This window comes from Falco rusticolus, chromosome Z (assembly GCF_015220075.1).
Source record: "Falco rusticolus isolate bFalRus1 chromosome Z, bFalRus1.pri, whole genome shotgun sequence".
Lineage (NCBI taxonomy): Eukaryota > Metazoa > Chordata > Aves > Falconiformes > Falconidae > Falco > Falco rusticolus.
In genome coordinates, this window is record NC_051210.1 from 49,638,865 (window position 1) to 49,661,129 (window position 22,265).

The 22,265-nt window shown below is 38.9% G+C and overlaps 1 protein-coding gene across 1 annotated transcript in view; it reads left to right on the top strand.

The window, feature by feature from the left end:
- The window catches only part of BNC2 (basonuclin 2), a 226,529-nt gene that overhangs the window by 181,941 nt on the left and 22,323 nt on the right, over nucleotides 1-22,265 (top strand). The window contains exon 4 of the mRNA XM_037373711.1: nucleotides 20,076-22,042. Coding sequence (XP_037229608.1) covers nucleotides 20,076-22,042 — 1,967 coding nt within the window. The remainder of the gene's footprint in view (nucleotides 1-20,075; nucleotides 22,043-22,265) is intronic.

Sequence of the window (22,265 nt, forward strand, 5' to 3'; positions counted from 1 at the left end):
TTCATTTAGCCATGTTTGATGAAATTCATGTTCAGACAGATAGCAGAAGAAGCAGTCAATAGCAAGGAACTGGGAAGGTCTGATCTAGTATGCATTTACACACATGGGTGGCCTCATTGAATACAACTAAACCAGTTTACCCCAGAAATAATGTTCATGGAGACAGAGCAAGGTTCAGCTGCAGCTTAAGTTACATGCATTTTGATTATCTGAAACTTCTCAGTCATGCACATACATCTAACAATTGACTGAGGGGCATAACAAGCCAAAATCCATTGCTTAAAGTGAAATATGCAGTGTTTAACATGTTACTTGAAGTCTTATTTTCTTCTTGTACTTGTGGAGAAATCTTATCTTGCTTATTGTAATTAAACCAAAAGAAATGTCATGCTTAACAAGCAAGTTATTAATCTAATAAATAAATAAATAAATAAATGCTAAGGAGGATTTTTTTATCCAGTTCAGCTAGATCACAAGAGTTTATTTTTGAGGATTTTTAAGTATTTACTATTTAATAAAATTTCAGACTATTAGAAGAAACACCTTATAAAACAATACAACCTGATACATAATAGGTTATGAAGTTCTTCAAAGTACTGCACACTTCATAACTCTACAATTTGTTTATCAGCCAGTTTTGGGGTATTCAAGTGGAACAGTGAGAGTAAAATTATTTTCTGCCCACCACATGCCATAATTCTCCCTATCATATGAACCATCAAGGCAACAAAAAAAAAATACCAGCCTGGGTAAGATCTCTAACTAGTATCACTTATATCATCTGTATAGGCCAAACCTTTTCACTGACATTTTGGTTCAGAAGATCCAGATCTGTCTTAGGGCTTGCAAAGGGGAAAAAAAAAAAATAAAGGAAAAATAGTTGGAGGATTTGCAAAAAGCATGTATGTGCAGCTGTGTTCTTGTTTTCTGACATATGCACAGAACGCAACTAATGATTATGAATCATGAGTGTGCACCACTGAAGTAATGGTTATCGAGGTCACATTCTCAAAAGGATCTCAGCTTGGACTGCAAAGGAAGGGCATCAGTCTGCTTTGTATGCATATATATAACTGCTGAACACCATACATGCACCAGACAAAATGTATTCCCCGAGTTCAGTCTTTAAGATGCGTTTTCAAAAACACACCTCCAACATTTTAGATCTCTAATATGAGTACATCTCTGAGTCACTTTCAGACCTACCAAACTCCTTCTATTTACAGTTGATAGAAAGGAGAGCTTCTGCTGCACCCCCTCTCTGCACATTTGTATAGTGTCTGTAGTCTTTTTGCTGTCATTGCCTTTCCATATGTTATGTGGACTCACCCGTGAATGATAAAAGCAGTATGTCCTTTCTATTCCCATAAACGTGTGGCAAATAAAACTGACAAAGTCAGAGCAGACTCTTTCATTTTGACAGTAGGTTGCTACTTCTCTTTTCAAAATGTTACATTTTTAACTACTGTGTCACTTGGCACATAACCTTTCTAATGGTAAGGATTTCAGGTGGTATTTATGGTTGCCACTGTTTTTTCCACACTAGGTCTTGGTGTGTATGCATGAGAACCAGTACCAAAAGAGTTCATCCCTATTGCATTGCTAAGCAGTCCAGGTTCCTACACCACTACGAAGTTCTCTGTAGAGATACTGGAAGTACTGCATGATTTTGTCAGAACTTTATATAAAATGTTTGCAAAAAGTTGCATTGTTTCCTAACTGTTGCATGATTTGAGGTGATTGCCTGTGTAAGGACAATGTTTTACTGATATTGCTTGAAATTAGGACTTATTTTTTATTTATCTGTCTATAATAAACGTGTCTGTGAATAATAACAGCAGAAACAATATGCTTAGATGCCTCATTGTATTAGCGTTTGATAACATAGCATTTGGACATCTGGATGGAGTGTTAGTGGTGAAAGATACAATTTTTGGTAGATAAGCTTATTCCAAATTAATTTTAACTTGCATCATAGATATACAGTGATGCTAAAAAAACCCTTGCCCTTAATAATACAATTTGCTCATCTTTGTTACTGGTAATATAATCAGAATTAAAGAAACACACAGAAAAAGAAGAAGCCACAACACAATAAAAACTCTCCGTATTATTTTATCAGTGAATAATGGGGTGTGAAAGGGCATTGAAGGTGACTAATGTCGTTAGCATTTTTCTTTATTGATACCCAGCTTCAGTGTAAAGTATACAGAAATCTAATCTCCATTTTTCCTGCAGTCATGCCTCTTCCTAACTGTTGTGTGTATTTTATATCTTTATCTAGAAATTAACTGATTTGGGCTGCAGTTGCGTAAACGTAACCCACATCTGCAGTTTCACGTCAGCAAGTAGTTGTGCTCACTGCTTGTCTAAGTCAAGTTAAAATAATTGCAAATGTGCAAGATTGAAATTTTGACTTTTGAATATGAGCTCTTTTAAATAAAAGATAAAAGCAAGTGGATGTGTTAAGCACCGTGATTCAGACAAAGTCATTGTTCTATACTTCCAGCAGTTTCTTAAACAATTTTTGGACAAGTCCTGTATGTATGTACGTAAGTGGATTTATTCCTAGGGAAATTTATAAAATAGGGGTGAAACAGAAATTCCAGAAAAAGTGTTCTCTCCCTCTCCTCTTTCCCTCCCTTTCACTTTCATTCTCCCTCTTTTTATTTTGCTTTCTCTTCCCCCCCTCCCCAGTTTCCCCTGTTCCCCCTTTTTTCTTTCCCTTTCTGCCCCCTGCCCTTCTCTTTCTCTTTTTCTTTCTCCCCCTCCAAACATGTAAAACACCAGCAGTCATGCACTGTAGATTCATAAAAGGTGGGAATATTTCTAGTGCTCTGGCAGGTAGAAGACATTGTTACGGACTGAATACACTTACATCTGAAAATATTCCCAGGGAGGCTGAGAACCACTGACATGGTAGGTATGTAAAACCATGTAACTGACATCAAGGCCTGTTGCACTTGTGTAGCCTTATTGAATCAGTGGAGCGCTCAGTCCCCAGTGAGGTGGATGTCACCAGCATCTGCATTCCTGACAAGCAGCTACACCTGAGGTTCAGGGGACACTTAACCTATTTCTGTTGAGCCCCGCATGACTGGGGCTTCATCACAGGCTTTGGAAAGTATGTTTTCAACGCTAAAGCAATAGCTTATATATGTTGATTGGGTGTAGTGGAGGGAGTCATTAGGGTGCATGTTCTTCAGCTATGGTGTCTCCTAAGTGTCACACGTGTTGTGCTCGGACTCCAAATGAGATTGGTTCTCCTGATAGTAATGTCATATAGACACTAAATGATGTTAAGATATATGAAACGGATTATGACTCTCTAATATTGCCTCTAAAGTTTACCTTGAACATGGCATATCCCATCCCTCTTTCTTTCTTCCTTCCTTTGTCAATGGGTTTCATCTTGTTTGAAAGTCCTGTATAGAACAGGAAAGGAGGATGGGGTTTCTTACTCCATTTCCACTAAAATAGCAGTTAAGTCACACACTGCACAAAATCCAAGCCAGATAAATGAATTGACAGAAGAGCACTGTAAGAAGCCATTGTATATCCCACAAAAAAAAAAATTCAGATATAGTAAAGTCCAAGAAACTTTCTTTCAGGGAATTCTACCTCACCATCTTTGACTAGAGAGCTGTTACCTGGGTCGTAGTAGAGTGGTGATCAAAGAACTTCAAATAATAGGTAGAGTTCTCCAGGAAATGTAGACAAAATGCATGAAATGTGTGTGTGCATGCATTTGTAATTATTTTAAAGCTGGACACTGTTATCCTGGGGTTTAGCTCTTCGGTCCTGAGGCTGACCTAATGCTATGCCTTGAATGCCTGTATTCCTTGTGCCCTGTCTAATGCTTGGGCTTCTTGTGGTGAGTCTGAAATTCCCCTGCAGTGTTTGAGTGGAGAAACTTGTGGTTTATAGCATCATCAGTACCTTGAGATGGAAATGGGGCTTTATGGAAATCAGTCTTCCTTAGAGGGCTCTGTACAATACAAAGCGCTTAAAAAATACTAAGTGAATGCTACTTTTACTGTTCTGGCATTGGCCCAGCCAGTGCTTACTTAAGGATGCTTATACTGTAGGTGAGTGTTCTGCAGCCACAGCTCTCACTGCTCTGGTTTGAAAAATAGGAAAAAGAGGTGGGTGTATGGTTGCAGAGGGAGTAGGCTATTGCTTTATCCTCTCTCCTAATTCTCACACATGGTTTTTACTGCTTCTTTCCAAACCTCACCTGTCCTGCTGCTGTGAAAATACAGCTTTATTCTTTGTCTCCCTGTGTTATTTTCCCTGCTAAAACTGCACTTAAGGAAGAACAAAGCCTGGCTTTACCCTAATGTTACTACATCTTGTGTCAAAGGCTTATCATGACTCATAGTACCTACAGTGCTTTCTTGGTGTGAGTGTAAATTCAATGGTTCTCACTCTCTCAGATCAGTAAAAGGACAGGTGTAAGCCACTGCATTATGGCGTGTTCTGACCTACTGCTGTTGCTATTTGCTATGTCCTTGCTCCTGTGTGTGTACCACAATATAATTGTTTAAACATGCTCACACTGCTGTGGTGTTCCTATGGTGAATCCTGCATAGTAATTTGATTTGATTAATGGATTTTAGAAGGTGTGGTCCCCTCCTTCAAGCTCATGTGGATTGAGACCACCGTGTTATACGTAACCTTGCCTGTTTAGCTCCACCAAATTGAATTAATTACTCTGTTGTTCACTTAAGAAAAAATGCATAAAAAACTTCCAGGAGTAGATCACATAACAACACTAATGTTGCATTTCTAATGGCTTGGCAGCAGTAATTTCTTGCTAAGAGGACTGCAAGACGTACAGGTATGTTTTAAATAACTTATAAATGATAACTCCATTCACATTTTACAGATCCTTTAGCAGTCTGACCTTACTGTCCCATGTGGGCAGAATTGACATTGGCTTGCAGTCTTCAGTTCCCATTTGCCTATTTCAGGATAGTAGGAATATGGCCTTATGTCTGTACAAGATTTTCTGTGTTATTACCACAACTGATCCAAGCTCAGTTGGTCTGTCTGTGAACAATAAATCTGAGAGTCTTCTTTCACAAAACTCTGTAAACAGTTTCATTTCAGACATTGACATCATTGAGGAACAGCTGAGAGAGTCTGTGATTGCCAAGAGATTTGCCTGGGTTTTTTTCTTTTGTGCAACATGATACTTTCTCTTTGCTCCATAGTGTGATTCACAGTGCACTTGGTGCCATATGAGCATTTACATTTGCATGCAGGTTCCTTATCTAGACTGTTCCTTGTTTTATTTTAAAACAGACATTTATGATTGATTCAGGGTCTGAACTGTAATCTGTTAAATTTCTGGGGTTTAGAATGCACATGCAGGATTGTGTTTCCATGTAAGACATATATAGGTAAAAAAGATTATTTTATTTTAATAATTTATTTCAGCCTCTCAGGAGAGTGCAATAAATAAATAGGATATAAAATATTTGCATCATTGTGGCCGTGGCCTGAGGAGTTTCATATACCACCACAACCTTGTCATCTTTTGGTTTGGATATACAAAATCAAAACCAAGAGGCTTGTAATCCTCTATATATTGATTTTTTTATTATTAAAAAGTGAAAGTTGAAAGGCAGCTCTAACCCTGCTTTATCAGCCATGCTTGGACCAACTTTGGATGCCATTTCTAAGAGCTGGAGTTGTGCCAAAGACATTAAGTTACTTTTTGCTTGCATTTTTCCAAGCTATTCTTACTGCTCTCTTTTTATGAAAATAATTCATTTTATTTGCTTTGCAACAAATATTTGTATTCAGGGGAGTCTCTTCTGTATTAAGACACTGTCTGTCTGTCCCCTGGGGTAAGAGGGTGGCTTGTAAAGTTATCAAAAGAAACTTGTAACTATGAGCACTCTTATTTCCTTCAGAGTTTGCTGTGCTACAGATGATCTAATGACAGTTTATTGGTGTCCATTTGGGGAAGAGGGATTGGTATTTTTATTTGAGAATTATTTCACTTGGGAAACTCTGAACATAATAAGCATGAATGAAACAATCACAACGTAGTGTAATAAAGGTCATTATCTGAGAAGGTGAACTAGAAAAGGTGTTCTTTCATTGTAGTTTATGTGTCCAGATACTGTAGAAGTGAATCCTTCTGGCCATGTCCCACTGTCCTCCACTGAAAAACAGTGTGAATGTTACTGCATCTCTCTAGATAGGCTCTTTCTAAGTCTATATTTTCTTTTCAATTCTTCTGTAGCTCAGTTCATTTAAAACATTACTGCAGGACAGAGTTGTTTGAGTGCTCATAAAGGCAGGTGAAGTTCACAGTAAAATTCATTTGATGTTACATGTAGGGCTCCACTGACTTCAGCCTTTCAAAGTTTGTGGCATATTTTTTGTTACAACATCATAAATGAAGTAAGGGAAAATGCTGTCTATGTTGATTTTAAAGACAAGGATCTCAGACATGGAAGGACTATGATTTGTCCAGAGTATACAAGAAGTGGCCATTGAGTCTAGGGCTAAAGCTTCAGTACCCCCGGAGTTGCTCACCTCCACCTCTCTTTCTGAGATTACAATGTGAAAACACATTAAGAATGCAAAAAGACGGTTTCTCTTTTCAGGCAACAAATGTTCATGGTTTATGTGATTTCTGTTTGATACTATTGGTCCTACTTTAAACCCGAAGTCAAGGACTTTTCAGTTTCTCAGGCTTTGCCAGCAAGAGGACTGCAGAGGCACAAGAAATTGGGAGGGCACACAGCTGTGAGAGGTGACCCGATTTGGCCAAAGGGGCATTCCATACCATGGGATTTCATGCTCAGTATATAAACTGGAAGGGGGGGGTGGGGGGGGTGGGGTGGCGGGTTTGACTGGGGCTGCTGATCACTGCTGGGGGACTGGCTGGGCATCAGTCAGCAGGTGGTGAGCAGTTATGTCGTGCATCACCTGTTTTCTTTCCTCCCTTCCCTTTGGATTTCATTCCTCTCCCCTTCTCCCTCCTCTTCATTATAACAGTTGTTGTTGTTATTATTATTACTGGTTTTATTTTATTTTATTTCAATTAAATTGTTCTTATTTCAGCCCTCAAGTACTACATTCCTTCCTGATTGTCCTCCCCATCCCGCTGGGTGTGGGGCAGTGAATGAGCAGCTGCATGGTGCTTGGTTACTGGCTGGGGTTAAACCATGACACGTCTTCCAGTGTGCTCATCAACATGATTTGCTCATGAAAAATGTGCTTCTGTTCTGTTTTGTTATGGAGAGCTGAAAATGGTAGCTAAAACTCCACAGTGTGCAAAATTCTCTGGAAATGATGAATAATTGATACACAAAAATAACGGGTTTAGTTTAATTCTAAATGTTCACCTTTCTCTTCAGAATTTCCTTTCATAGGTAATATTGTGACATTGTTAACACCACGTACATTTTACAGTGTTTTCTTGCTTACCTCAACCCTTACCACCTGCTGATCTATGTCCATACAAAGTATCACTTCGCTTTTTGAATCAGTTTTAGATCAAAGGTAACTAGTTTCATTTAAATGTAAAAGATCTCAGGCAAAGCTGAATAATACCTATGTAAATAATATTCCTTAATGAATAGACTTCTCTGTGAGTAACTCAGTATCTCTAGAGATTGTTCAAAGAAAGTTGATGAAACCCAAAGTGTGCAAAAGTAAAAATTGCACCGTATGTGGAATTTTTTAAAAGATCCTAACTGGCATGAATAACTATGATTCTCTTGTCTGCTTTCCTAGCTGTCACCTATTTTCATTCTGTTATTTTGCCAGGGGGGTTTGTAAATTTTTTTCAGTTAAACAAGTCCCACAGTTTTCCTCAGAAGCAGCCAGAAGTACTTTTCTGCCCCTAAAGGTTAATGTTGCATTTAGGGCCCACACTTGCCTGCATAGAAAACCAGGTATTAATCCTTATCTTCCTTTAGTGGGACTACCTATATATAGAGAGATATATACACACACTATATATACACCTATATATACTCATATATACCTATTATGTGTGTAACAACTGTCTCTTGTAGTTTCTCTGCTATTAGCAAAAGTCAGAGGCCAAAAAATCTCCAGATTCAAAGAGAAATATTAATAATTTCAACATGCTTTTTTTTTTTTTTTTCAAATAGTATTGTACTCAACTATAACAGTTTTGTATGACCTTAAACATTTTAAACCATCTGTTGCCTGGCACTTTACCATCAGCCACACTGGTTGTACTTTTCCTTCAACATAGAGAAAATAACATACTCAGAGGGAGGGTGGAAGATTGCTGCAGCACTTCCATTTATTTCTGCAGTGGATACCCCGCTGAAAGTTGCATTGACTGAACACAGGACAGACACAAAGATCGATCCTAGTGGGACCAAAACCCTTGAGGTAGTGCTTACTCAAAATCGATCAGTCTTTTCAGTTATCCCTGGCAGTGATGGCTGTTACATTTTCTAAACATTTCACTACAGCTTTTTCTTCAAACCTATACTGAGAGCATGGTCAGAGGTACTGTCCTCATCCATGATCCATTCAAAACATTGTTATTTTCAGTAATATTAGTAATTTTGTTACATTTCAGTTTATCCATTCTTTCTCGATATGACATTATCATAATCCAACAAAATAAATGTATACCTTACTATGATAAAAAAAATTTCAGTGTTGATATAACCTTCTGCACTGTAGTAAATAATTACCAGATTTTGAAGAATTCTGTCATTTCTTTTTTCTTGTACAGCGGCTTAAACAGTCTTACGTTGCTGCCCTTCAGGAATCATAGTTCTGCTCCAATTTGCGTGTTGTCCTCCTGACTTCATTTTTTTGGACTGCACTGGTCAGAAGCTGATGCTGAATGTGTTTTAGGGTGTGCATAAAATGGAAAGGTGTGCTGAACGAGGAGATGTGTAAAATATAAGGCAAAATCAAATGCATTTTGAATATGCAAATATGTGGCATTATCATATCAATGCATATATCATTTGTGAATGTATCATATATCTGTATATAAATTGTGTCCCCAGAGCTGATAAAAAGCATTACTGTGTAGCCTCATTGCAGGATGCAGGGTTGACATGCCCATTGTTATGCATTGGTTTTCTTGCAAGCTGCGCAGCAGGCAGTTTCATCTAAGTAGCTAAAAGAGCATCTCACTCCACGAATCGTCCATTTGCCTGCCAAGCTGGCAAGTACCCTCATTCTAAGAGTTAAATGTCAAGTCTGAGGAAGAGTGAGAGGACTCAGTTTCTGCTCAAGCCAGTGGTGAGAGGAAGTTCATATGCTCTGACTGCACTGAGCTTGAGGTAATGAGATTTGTAGCCTGAGACACAATAAGAAGCACACTTGTTACTAACTTTTTGTGATTAATCTGATTGCCAAGCAATACAAAACCAGTACTAATAGACCTTGTCTGACTCAGGAAGGTGCCTTCCCAGGACAGAGTGGAAATGCACTGTCTCTGTTGTACTGTTTGCAAAGGACTGTGGTTCCTAGGGCTACCTCTCCAAGACCAACATAGGAAGAGGCATTATTTAAAAAGCAGCTGTTTTTAACATTCTTTACTATAGATTTGTTTTGCCTCTGAGCACTGGCTATGTATGTGCTTCTTGTGGAAGTCATTGAGCCATTTTTGGTGAAAGAAAGAAACAAGTCAACTTTCTTTCTCAAAGCAGAACATACCTGATATCAGTGATGTCCCACCAAGTAGTGTTTGCTTAACTGTGACTTCAGATTTCCTCAGAAAATGGAATATATCAGGAAGCTGGTATTTGCTGATTCTGCTTTCCTCTCCTGAAGTAGAGCTACCTCAATCCATATAGGGTGAACTGAACTCAGAATTTTTTCTCTACCTATGTTGAACTCTAATTACACCAAGGAGGTGACTCAAAGTGCAGACACTGTGGAAAACAGTAGGCAATGTGCTAATTTAATTTTTTATTTATTTATTTAATCAATACATTGACTCTGGTGCTGCCTGCCAGATTCTGCTCTGGCTTGTGCACTGAGCAGGCCTGTTGGAGTCACTAGGACTGGTCAGGGCAGACAGGATCCAAATTATTAGACTTTTTTGATACTGTTCTGAAATGCATCCATTAAATTATTTCCTGTGGTTTTATGGATGCTACTTCTGTTCTATGTTTGGATTTCTCAGCTGAAAAAAAAAAAAAATAAATTCCTACATGGCTGTGGTCAGAAACAATAGAAATTGTGGAATTCAGCGCAGCCCTGAATATGAGATTGTTTGGAAAATACCACTGGCTCATCTATCAACTGTTAAATCAGCAAAGAGTTCTCAGGAGGTGATCATGGAATTACTGCTACTGTAGCTTTCTCTATTTCTTCTGTGTTACTGCCCTTAGGCTTACCACTTCAGAGCCTCCTTCCACCGCAGTGTCCCATCCACTTCTAAATATATATCTCTTAAAACATTCAATATGTGTTTACTAATTATGATCAGGCTAAAATTCAAGTGCTGTGCTTGTAGGACTTTTTTTTTTATCAGAAGCTGTATTTAAGTGATGACACAGTAATTTGTTCATTCTTCTGTCAGTGTAATTTACAAGGCAACGACAGATAAACATAGCTATACAAGATTCATTTACAGTGACACAATGGCAGATACACAGAGCAGAACCCTGCCTATGAGATAAAGTGGACTGAGTGACTTATGCAGTAATTAGGGGATAATTGTCATTAACCTCGCAAACAGTAGTTTACCCATATTGTTTAAAAGGCTCCAGGATGCATAATGACAAGGTAATCTGTCAAAGCGCTAGGGGGAAATATTAATAAGATTTGTGCAAGCTTGGATAGAAAATATGCAGAAAGCGGCCACATTAAGCTAATTGGTGGATGAATATACACTTGTAAAAGTGCTTCTAATGGCACGTTTGCTGCTCTCCAAATGACTACTGTTAATGTGGAGAAGTGGGCTGCCTAGAAAGTCAGGACTGCTGGGACAAGAGGGTATTAAGACATGCAGGCACAGTTATTATTACTTTGTACACTGTAATATAATTTCCCCCACTTTCTTTTGCATTTCAGTGCCTCTAATGTGTGCAAACAGATAGCTCATTTCATGTGCCGTAGCAGTTTTGTATTCCAGTGACCTTTGCCTTTTTGGTGTCACTTCTTCACCCTGCTATCTCCGTTTTGCATCACGTTGCCACCTATGACACACTTGGGTTTTTTGGTGTAAATTTTTCAGGTAAACAATCAAAGAAAAAAAGCCTCATTAAGATCATGTTGTGCATATTGCAAGTAATAATGCATAGTCCCCTAGTGAATACTAAAGATGGAAATCAATCTCCCAGTTCTTCTGCCATTTGTATACCCAGCATATAGTGCAGCTGAATCCCCTTATTGAGGCACAATTTGGGTTCCATCAGAAAACCAAGCATGTAATGAAATCGAGCCTATGAGTATAACTTATTGGCACTTTTACTCCAGTGTTTTTGTCCTCAACATCTTCTCAATTCCTTACAATACCCTGGGTTAGGCAAATTTCTTACTGAGTTCTTTGGAAGTTTTACTTACAAGCACAGAAAGACTCAGCTTTTGTTGCTTACGTTTTCCAGTTAGGGTTAAGGCTTTAGTCAGTTTAGATTTAAAGTGAGAAAAGGACAGTCTGGTAGTCTGATGTGATTTGACTGTTGGATGTCTTGCCCTGCTTTTGGTGCAGCCCATGTTAGATGGAGCGAGGATGTCAGGCATGATTTGTCTGTATTATCACATTGGGCACTGGGGAACATCTTGGTTGAAGAGAGCCTGTGTGTCTCTTGTGGCTGTATGCATTGCAAATACAATACCTCATCGGTGCTCTTTGTGGATGTTTCCTGTTTCTAATAAAAACTATGTGTCATTCTTTCAGTATTGGTGAAACTGAGGCTCAGAAAGGCTTGTAGCTTACTAAATTTACTGAAATCTGTCAGAGGATAGAAAACATTGCTTCTCAGTGAGTTGCACAGCACTGACAGCAAACAGTAAAACCACAAGTGATTTCAGGGACTGATAGTATCAAGGCAAATTTTCTTACATGGCACACCAAAATGGGCAACTATATATACAAAATTTGGTGAAAGTGACTGTGAAAACCAGTCATTGCTATGGTTATATGCATGCTGGGTATTTCCTACCTACTTACATGCAAAATTGTAGTTAATTTATAGCTGGAATTATTTCAGTGGTTTGCCAGGTTTGTGTCCTGTTTACATCCTATCCAGAAAAGTCCCCAATGGCACCTCATACAGTCTGAAAATTTTGCCTTCGTACACTGTACACTTGGTGGTTTGTTTGCCTTTAGGAGCCATGTCTGCCTAAGGCAAACACTTTGTTACTTGCCACAAGTTAGTGGCAAAGCTTCTTCAGAGACATTTCAATGAGTTTTCCACTCTTGCAGGTTGTAGAGAAGCAAAAGTATCAAAATATTCCTCTATACTTAGGCTCCAAGGTTGTGGATTTCAAGGTGTTTAAGCAAACTGAATACCCAATTTCTATAAAACCTTGATATTCTGCCATTTGATGAATAGAAGAAAAAATGCCTCATCTTTAGTGTGCATTAAAAATGTTTTCATGAGCATATACCATAAAGCATCTGGTCTTTAAAAATCTTTTCATAGTCTCAGCCAGAACTTATGGTGAAAGAAATAAATGTTTCCATTTGAAAATTTTTGCAGTTCTTGGGGGAGAGGGGCAAAATACTTGGCAAGTGGCACTGATATTTCAAAATAAATGTCAAATAATGAGATAATGACAACTGCTGAAAGATACTTTGGATCTTTTTAAAGCTACTGAATCAATGTGTATCCATGCTAAATGGAGTTACGCCATTAAAAATTAGTGACAGATTTTGCCATTTAATAGCTGTGACCAGCATAACAGTTGTTTATAAATCAAAGCAAATTTTTGTGACATCATAGGAGTTATACAACTATAAAAGTAGTAAACGCAAGAAGAGTGTCAGGCTCTGGCTGTGCTTAGATTCTCTTCCTGCAAGTGTGGACAGAGGTTTACTGTGAAAAAAACTTGTCAGGCACCCAAAAATCAAGAGGTTTGATGTAGTTGCTATGATTAAATGAAGCTTGAGCTGTTGTAATTGAATATGTTGTAACCCCACAGTGATCTATCATAGTTTTAAAAATAAAAATGCTGCATGCAGTGTTATTCAGGGGAAAAAAAAAAAAAGAAGTCATTGTCCTGTGAATTATACATTCTTATCTGGTCTATAATCAAGAGCATTCCATAACAAAGTGAATATTTTATCAAAAGTCAAACAATATGTTTTAAAAATCAGACACATTTAAAGCTGGTGCCTTTGCATCCTAATAGTTCTACTGGAGTTGCAGAGGTGAATACACATTCATCAAGAGCAGGAAACAGTTCAGATTGATGTTTCTTTTTTGAAAACAGTAAGAGACTCTCTCCCCTACCCCCCAGTTTGCATGGATGCTTTATAGTTGGCATTTGACAGAGTGTCATCATCTCTGAGGGCAGTGCTTTCAAATGTATTTTAAGGCTGGTGAACCTGAAAAATGAAAAGCCATTGTGCAGTTGGGGTGCCCTATGAGGAAGTTCAGTCTCCAAAAGGAGTTGTGTGTTGGGAATCCAGTTTTTTCATTCCACTCCCTGCAAATTAGTCCAGAACCAGTGCTCCAGCAGATTGTTTGTGCAGGGGTCTGTGCTGCTGGCACATGTCTTTGGGATGAGATATAAAACAGAGGACCTGCATACTTTTGGTCAGTAAAGACCCTGTAGGCCATTTAGTGAGAGTGTGGGTGGTTAACGGCGGTGTCCTGGCTAGGTTTCAGCTGCGGTTATTGCATTCCACCTCCTTACGTTCCATCTGCAGTTTCAGCAGGACATGGTGTTCCTCACTTTCACTCCAAAACCGTTGAGCAGTGCTCCTGTGCGTCGTTACACAGCCGCTGTGCTCCACCATGGTGGTACACACTCGGTATATATTCAAACAGATTTGGCTCCACATCATGCTTCAGGGTTAAGTTATGTCAAAATTACTTTCCAACATGGTCAGTTGAATTACTTTGGATTTCAAGTGCAATTACTCTGGATCTAAAGTGCAGCCAGATTTGACCCAGTGTCTACAGTATCAGTTAGCGAAGTCTGCAAAGGCCTTTGGGGGTCCTTTTGGTCAAGACACAAAAACTTTTTGCTGCTGAATGCAGGAGACCTGGAGTCTAAGGAGCAAAAGCAGTCTAAGGACCTGGCAGCAAAAGTAAATATAAACATTCATGTAAGTAAATAAAATCTCCTTCATGTTACTGTTCATTTGAATACATACTGCCAGTATCATTCTCAGTGATACTTTGGGGAAAGACAGCCTTCCTCTCTTCCCCCGCTGTAACATGCTGGTATCCTCATGCATACCCTGTGTCTTTGGGTCAAAGGAAACAAGTCCCAACAGGTAAGAGAAAGGGGGTGTCGGAAGGGAAGAAGATCTATCACTTTTGATTTTTCTAGCAGTGTGTAGGCTGCAGTGAAGCCAAAAGATAAAGATTTCCATTATTGATTGAGAACTTGGTAGTGCTGCACTGTGTTTATTCCTGCTGCACCATTGTAACTCAAGGAGACTCAAGGAGGCTGCTGACACTTAAACACGAGTTTGTTCATATGGTTTTAGTTGGTGAAGGGGGGCTGGTGGGAGCTGGGTAAGTGACAGATGAGGGGGAAAAAGTTTTAACCATAGCTGTTTGCAGGCTCGGTGTGTTAAATCTCGTATTGGTTGCACATGTATAGTCCTGGTGAGCAAGTATGCACACATTTTCATGTTTACAGGAGCAAAGGTGAGTTAGGTTCAGCATGGTAAGAGCACCTATCAGGAAAATTAGTATGTGGTTGTATGTGTGAGTGTACATTTCTATGGAAAATTAGACGTAGGGCTTACTTTTGTCCTGCCAAGGTCAGTGGGAGTAGCCAATATGAGCAAGAGGTTGCACATTGCCCCATCTGTAATAGTGTGAGTTGGTGTGCTGCTGAACACTTTTGGGAACTTTTACCCCCAGGAGCAGTAGGACTACCCATAGTGTAACAGCTTGAAATGTAATTGGGAAGCAAAGAGATGCTCCTGGGAAATTCAGCCAAACAAAAACAACAAACCCTAAATCATGGAAATCATGTAGGCTTTTCTTTATTAGAAACAAATGTTGACTTTTTTTTTCTGTCTACACCCTAATTAAAACCATCCTCTGCAATTATAGTATGACCAAATGAATATCTTTGTCTGCTTTTCAGCTGTTACAGCTGCACTCAAAATGTTTCTTTGAGATCAGCTAGAAAATACATAGCTCTTTAAGAAGTGCTTATAGAAGCAAGAATTGTGATAAACACTAGGCTTGCTTAATTATTTAATCAAACATGTATCTATGTAGTATTTTATAACATGGATACTTAGCTGATCTGCATCAAATGTGGCAGTTTTATGGTACGTATGCAAACTTGCTAGAATATGAAGGCCAGCAATGTGTTTTCCTATGTAACTTGGAGTGCTTCTCAGAAGTTATCACAATAGTGCCCAAAAGTAATCCTTGAATTTTTCCCAGAATATAAGCCTTAAGAAGCAATTTTTACCTTTTTTTTTAACCTTTCTGTTAATCTCAGCTCTTGTATAATCATGTCTCACAATGTATTCAGCCAGGTGTATATATACATTTTACCTATGCCAAGCAGTTAATGAGTAAGGTAAAAATAGAACTGCAAAAAGTCTGTGATTCGTTCATGTATTTACATACATGTGTCTGTGTGAATTTAGACATACAAAATTACCCACAGGTAATACAGGCACAGGAGTCAATAGAGCTTCCCACACAAAGTGAGAGTTTTATTAAACTAATTTTATAACAAAAGTTCAAGGTTTACAGTGTATGTTTATAGTATATCTTTGTCTAGACTGTCGTATTCTCTAAATAGACAGGTTTTTAATTGGGAGGTTTTAAAGCTGAGTTGAAAGCTTGAAATTTGTAAAGCCTAAAAGCACTCAGGAAATGAAGACTCATCTTCACAATCCTCCCAAATTAAGCTCCTAAAAATGGGAGTGATCTCTGTGTCCATCTTCTGTTGTAGTCTGTTCGTATCATCAAAGACAGTCATCATGACACCCGTCATCACCTGTTCTGTCTGACCCAGAAGTTTAAGAGATGTACCCTAACATATCCTGACACATCTCATCCTAACGTACGGTCAGCAAAAATGAGGAGGCAGGTTCAGGGTGGTTAGGGTGATTAACCATGACATTACTTTATAGATCTAATGTAGTATGTGTCTGTATATAAATCTATACCTATACAAATAATGGAGTCAAGTGTGTGTTTAGACTTAAGAAAAGATTCAAGGTTATGTCTTGGAGGTTAATTTAATTGGATTTAGAGATTAAAAGATTTTCTCCATATGAAATTGTGAGTGTGTTACCCACACATATAAAATAAAACTAAATTAAAAACAAGGCTGTTTGAGCAAAAAAGGAAGAGCATCTCTGTATGCCATAGGGGTTGGGCTTACTTGTCTGTTGCCTGGCTTAGAGCTGTAAGTGTGCAGTGGTATCTCTATATTCACTGACTTCCTTGTATACATTGTCACAGGAGGCTTGGCTTAATCAGTTGTGAGCTGAAAAAAGTAATATAAATTGGAACCTTTTGTCATGAAATATTTAAATGTGGATATGATTTAATGGCTTTGGGGAGAAAATTTACCGTGAGAGATTGTAAGAAACAAGAAATCGATTACATGTAAGAAAGGACTTGAACCTCTAATCAGGTATTACCATATACAGAGAGATCCCTAGCTAGTTATAGCTTAATTCAAAGGGGATAATGGTTAGATTTTTTGTTAATTTTAAGTTTTATCAAAAAATGACATTCCTATTCCCTCTTTATCTAGCTTTGCATAATACATACTTACAATGATTTATGGAAAGCCATCACTATGTAAATATTGAAGTATATGCTGCACCGTATCCATAAGTATGTGTTTTCTATGAAATACAGGCATCTGTGCAATTTTTCTTTACTTTTGATGGGGCATAAAAGCCAAATAACTTCTTGCTGAAAATTAACAAAATATAGCTTGATATAACTCGTAGGAATATGCAGTGATCATTTAAGAGCTGTCTGATTCCCTGCTGTTTCTCTGACAGTGAGGGTAAACCCATGACAATCACACCCTTGACTGCCAGTGTCTCTGGTCAGTGGGACTTTGCAGCTGCTGAAGGTCTGGCCATCCTAGTTGCAAATCCTTAAACTAAATGAAACAAAGAGTGGTAGCATCTCATTGAGGGGTAGCTCATGTAGCCAACTGCCAGCTTCTATGAGTTAAGCTGTGGAATAACTCCCTGAAAGCGTACTGGGAGCCCCCACATTTGGATGATGGCTGCCTGTCCTGTGCATGCAAGGAGCTGGTTGTGCTGCTGCTGGGAGAGGGACTGTGCAATACCACCTTCCACTGATGTGTGGGAGTCTGTTACACGTTCTCTACCTACTGTTCACATTAGTTACTATCCTGCTGGCTATATTTAAGTTTTATTTACTTAAATATCCATTTTTGTAAAGCATCCATCTGTTACATAAACCTGTGAGTGATTTACAAATTAAAGCAAAAACGAAACAAAATTAGTACCAGTAGTACATTATAAAGCAGCCTGCAGCTGGCTGCAGACAGGAATCTTAAGTCAATACATGTAAGCAGTGTAAATTAGATGATGTTATTTCCATCTTCAAACAGTGCAAGTTACAGTTAGAAAGAATTAATGCTTGTGGCTTGGGATCAGAAATGTGTATGTATAGATTGGGTCAGAGGTAACAGTGAAGGCCTGGAGACCAAAATCTTAACTGAGTCTGGTTTTGCAGTTCCAGGGAGGAATTACTCAAATATAAAGCTGGTATGGCTGACTGGAAGTTGTGGGAGTAGTAAATGTGAGAAGCTTCAGGTCACACTCATGGGGAGAGTAGCCAAAGTTAATTGAGTGGGAAAAAAATAGAATCTTAGAGCTTTAAAATATGAACCTGTCCTTTGATTGTTTGGTGGTGGTATTTTTTTCCTCCCTGCCCTTGCCCCATTTTGGTTTTGTATTGTTTCACATTGTTTTGTTGTTGGGTGGGGTTTTTTTTTGTTATTCTGGATGATATCTACTAGATAGTACTGACAGGTCTGTGAAATACTGCTCCAACAGACAGGTAGAACTGTGAGGGCATAGAAATTAGAGATGTCCACCGTGCTTAAAGGTGTTTAGAGGTGCAGAGATTTCCTGACTAATGCTGCAAGCCAGGACCAGCATCTGCATCACAGTGTTTCCTGCTGTGTAAATACATGATGAACATTTTCTGCATAGAGATGGTTTCTGGGGCTTTCCATCTGGGTTAGCTGGGTAAGATTTTCCATAATTAATTGCTGTTGGGGGTTTCATAGTCTTGTAGGGTTTGATTGTGGGTGGTTATGTGTGGAGCCTTTCTGAAGGTTTGACAGTTGCACCTAAGGTACCGAAACATATATTGCATTGACCTTTGTCATTAACTTTGTGTCCAGAGAAGTGAAATAGATCAGAACTGAAATAATAAAATCACCTGTAATCAAATAAATATATTCTTTACTATTTGGGCCAAACTGCATTTTCCAGTACTCTAGGACATGTAAGGGGAGACAAGAAATCAATCCTCTGAAGACTGAAGATAAAGAAATAAATAAGACTGGGGCAGGGGAAGCAGGTGGGGAAGAAAAGTATTTGCAGGCTTCATAATCAAACAAGAGCTAGTGGTTTTCGCAATAGTGTGTAGCCCAAAATGTTCAGATAAGGTTCTGAAGCTGAGATTCAAGATTTAAAAAGATCAGAGACAGTGCGGTGGAGTATCTGCAAGGCTTTCAAACTGTTTAATGCATGAGGAAACAAGGAATAATTCTGTTTTGATGGCCTGCAACAGCGCCTGTTGGTTATAGTTACTGTGCTGATGTTATGTCCAGCATTTGCCCAAAAGGAAAGATGCCAATAAAATGATGTATTCATTATATAAGTATTTTAATATGTTTTTATCAATACATGCTGGAATGGATTGCCTGACATTACATTGCAGAATTTTTAAGTCCTACCTTCAGGCAAATCTCATGCTTACTAGCAAAAATGAAAGTGTAAAATGCTTTTTAATGTATATTTAACAACAGATAGTCTAGTGATTACTGATGTGTATTCTCTCTGGATTTTTCCCTTGCTATCAGAAGGCAATGTTAAGAGACAACATTTTTACACATTTATGCTATCTACATCCATCAGATGCTTACTTTTTACATATTTTTAACTGTCATTTATAACAAGGCTGAAAAAAAGTAATCTCTTAAGTCTAAAGTGTACCAAGATTACAAGCTTACAATCAATTGCCACTAATAGTCCAGTTATGCTTAAAACCAGTGCCCCAATTTCTACCTTTTGATGCAAGTTTATAATGAATATGTTTTTCAGTATTGCTGTCATGGGAAAAAAAAGAAAAAAGGAAAAAAAAAAAAGGAGTAAGGTACAAGTATTATGTGCTATTTTTAAGACTTTTTGCCTTGCATCAAAATTTCTTGTGAGATTGCCCATGAGTGACTTCAGTCTTATGTCTGCTCATATTTAAGAAGCAAATCTATCAGATGCATTTATTTAGCTCTTTCTTATAGTGTCACCATTTAATAGCAATTAAGGTACAATTTTCTATATTTTACAATAGAGTGCACAGCAACAGTTTGTGTTTTACACTAATGTATGCTAAACAGTAGCATTGTACATAGATCACTGTTGTTAAAATACAAGCATTGAAAGCATTTTAGATCACAGAGCTCTGTGGTCTAAATTTTGTTTGCTCTGACATTATTAAACTCAATCTGTTTCTCTGACTGTGACTCTAATTACTGTATTTGCATGGCTGGAAAGTTTGCATTTTTTGGTCGAGTTCTATTAACGCTGTTTGCATGGTTGTTTTTTGAGCTTAGTGTTTCATGTCCAGGCAGCAGAGCACCTTCTATTGAATTCAATAATTATGCAGAATCAATAAGTTTTTTCTTTGTGTTTGTCTTTGTTGTTTCTTTGATATGGCCTCTAGGATGCTGCAGGCAAGGTGCTGGACCGCTGGGCCATCATGTCCAGGGAAGAAGAGATCATTACCCTTCAGCAGTTTCTGAGATTTGGAGAAACAAAATCCATCGTGGAGCTGATGGCAATTCAAGAAAAAGAAGGGCAGGCTGTGGCTGTGCCATCTTCAAAGACAGATTCAGATATAAGGACTTTTATTGAAAGCAATAATCGCACCAGGAGCCCAAGTCTCCTTGCTCACCTGGAGAATAGCAACCCTTCCAGCATTCATCATTTTGAAAACATCCCGAATAGTCTTGCATTCTTGCTTCCATTCCAATACATAAATCCAGTCTCTGCTCCACTGCTGGGGCTGCCTCCAAACGGCCTCCTGCTGGAACAGCCAGCTATGAGGCTCCGAGAACCAAGCCTTACAACCCAAAATGAGTATAATGAGAGCAGTGAATCTGAAGTTTCCCCTACGCCTTTCAAGAATGAGCAAACATCCAGCAGGAATGCTTTGACCAGCATCACAAATGTTGAGCCCAAAACTGAGCCAGCCTGTGTCTCTCCTGTTCAGACACCTACGCCCGTCAATGATTTATCAAAAACAGAACACACTAAAAGCTCATTCCGCATTCACAGAATGAGGAGAATGGGATCGGCCTCCAGGAAAGGAAGAGTGTTTTGCAATGCATGTGGCAAAACTTTCTATGACAAAGGTACTCTTAAAATCCACTACAATGCCGTTCACCTGAAGATCAAGCACCGGTGCACTATTGAGGGCTGCAACATGGTCTTCAGCTCTCTCAGAAGCCGCAATCGCCACAGTGCTAACCCCAATCCCCGCCTCCACATGCCTATGCTAAGGAATAACCGTGATAAAGATCTAATTCGTGCTACATCAGGTGCTGCCACTCCAGTCATAGCAAGTACAAAATCCAGCCTAACTTTAACAAGCCCTGGGCGTCCACCAATGGGGTTTACCACTCCTCCTCTAGATCCTGTACTACAGAACCCTCTTCCCAGTCAGCTGGTGTTCCCAGCTTTAAAGACTGTCCAACCTGTTCCTCCTTTTTACAGAAATTTACTTACTCCTGGAGAGATGGTGAGTCCTCCAACCTCACTCCCTACCAGTCCAATAATACCAGCAGTGAGTGGCATGGAGCAGCATCCCCCTCCTCCTTCGGAGTCATCAGTACCTTCAGTGCTGATGCCCACCCCAGAGCCTAACGCGGACCTTGCCCCCAAGAAAAAGCCAAGGAAGTCAAGCATGCCAGTTAAAATTGAAAAGGAAGTTATCGATACTGCAGATGAGTTTGATGATGAAGACGAAGAGGTGAATGACAGCAGCACGATGGTGAATGACATTGGTCATGACAATCATTGCCATTCTCAGGAGGAGATGAGCCCCGGCCTGTCTGTGAAAGACTTTTCCAAAAGTGACAGAAGCAGATGTATTTCCAGACCAGACATAAGAAGGGCAGACAGCATGACATCAGAAGACCAGGAGCATGAGAGAGACTATGAAAATGAGTCAGAATCGTCAGAGCCCAAACTGTGTGAGGAATCCATGGAAGGTGATGATCATCTCCACGAACCTGGTGAAAAATCTATGATGCACAGTGACAGACCAGATGAAAACCACAATGACTCTTCCAACCAGGATGTCATTAAGGTGAAGGAAGAGTATACAGACCCTACATATGACATGTTCTACATGAGCCAATATGGACTGTACAATGGGGGCAGTGCCAGTATGGCTGCCCTTCATGAAAGTTTTGCTTCTACATTCAACTACAGCAGTCCTCAGAAGTTCTCCCCAGAAGGTGAAATGTGCTCCAGCCCAGACCCCAAGATCTGTTATGTGTGCAAGAAAAGTTTCAAGAGTTCCTACAGTGTGAAGCTTCACTACAGAAATGTTCATTTAAAAGAGATGCATGTCTGCACAGTGGCTGGCTGTAATGCTGCGTTCCCATCACGGAGAAGCAGAGACAGGTCAGTAAATATTAATTGATTTTCTACATTATTAAATGTGTTGAATTATGTAAGAATAGGCAGTTTAGGATATATGAAGAAATAGAGAGATGTACAATAATGATAAGTGACAATCGTGTTCCCATGACATTGAGAGAATTTTATCACTAAGATTTTCACTGTTGCTTGGCATTCAGAATAGTACATATTGTGACATCCTCTTAAGTGACTGGCTAGATAATAA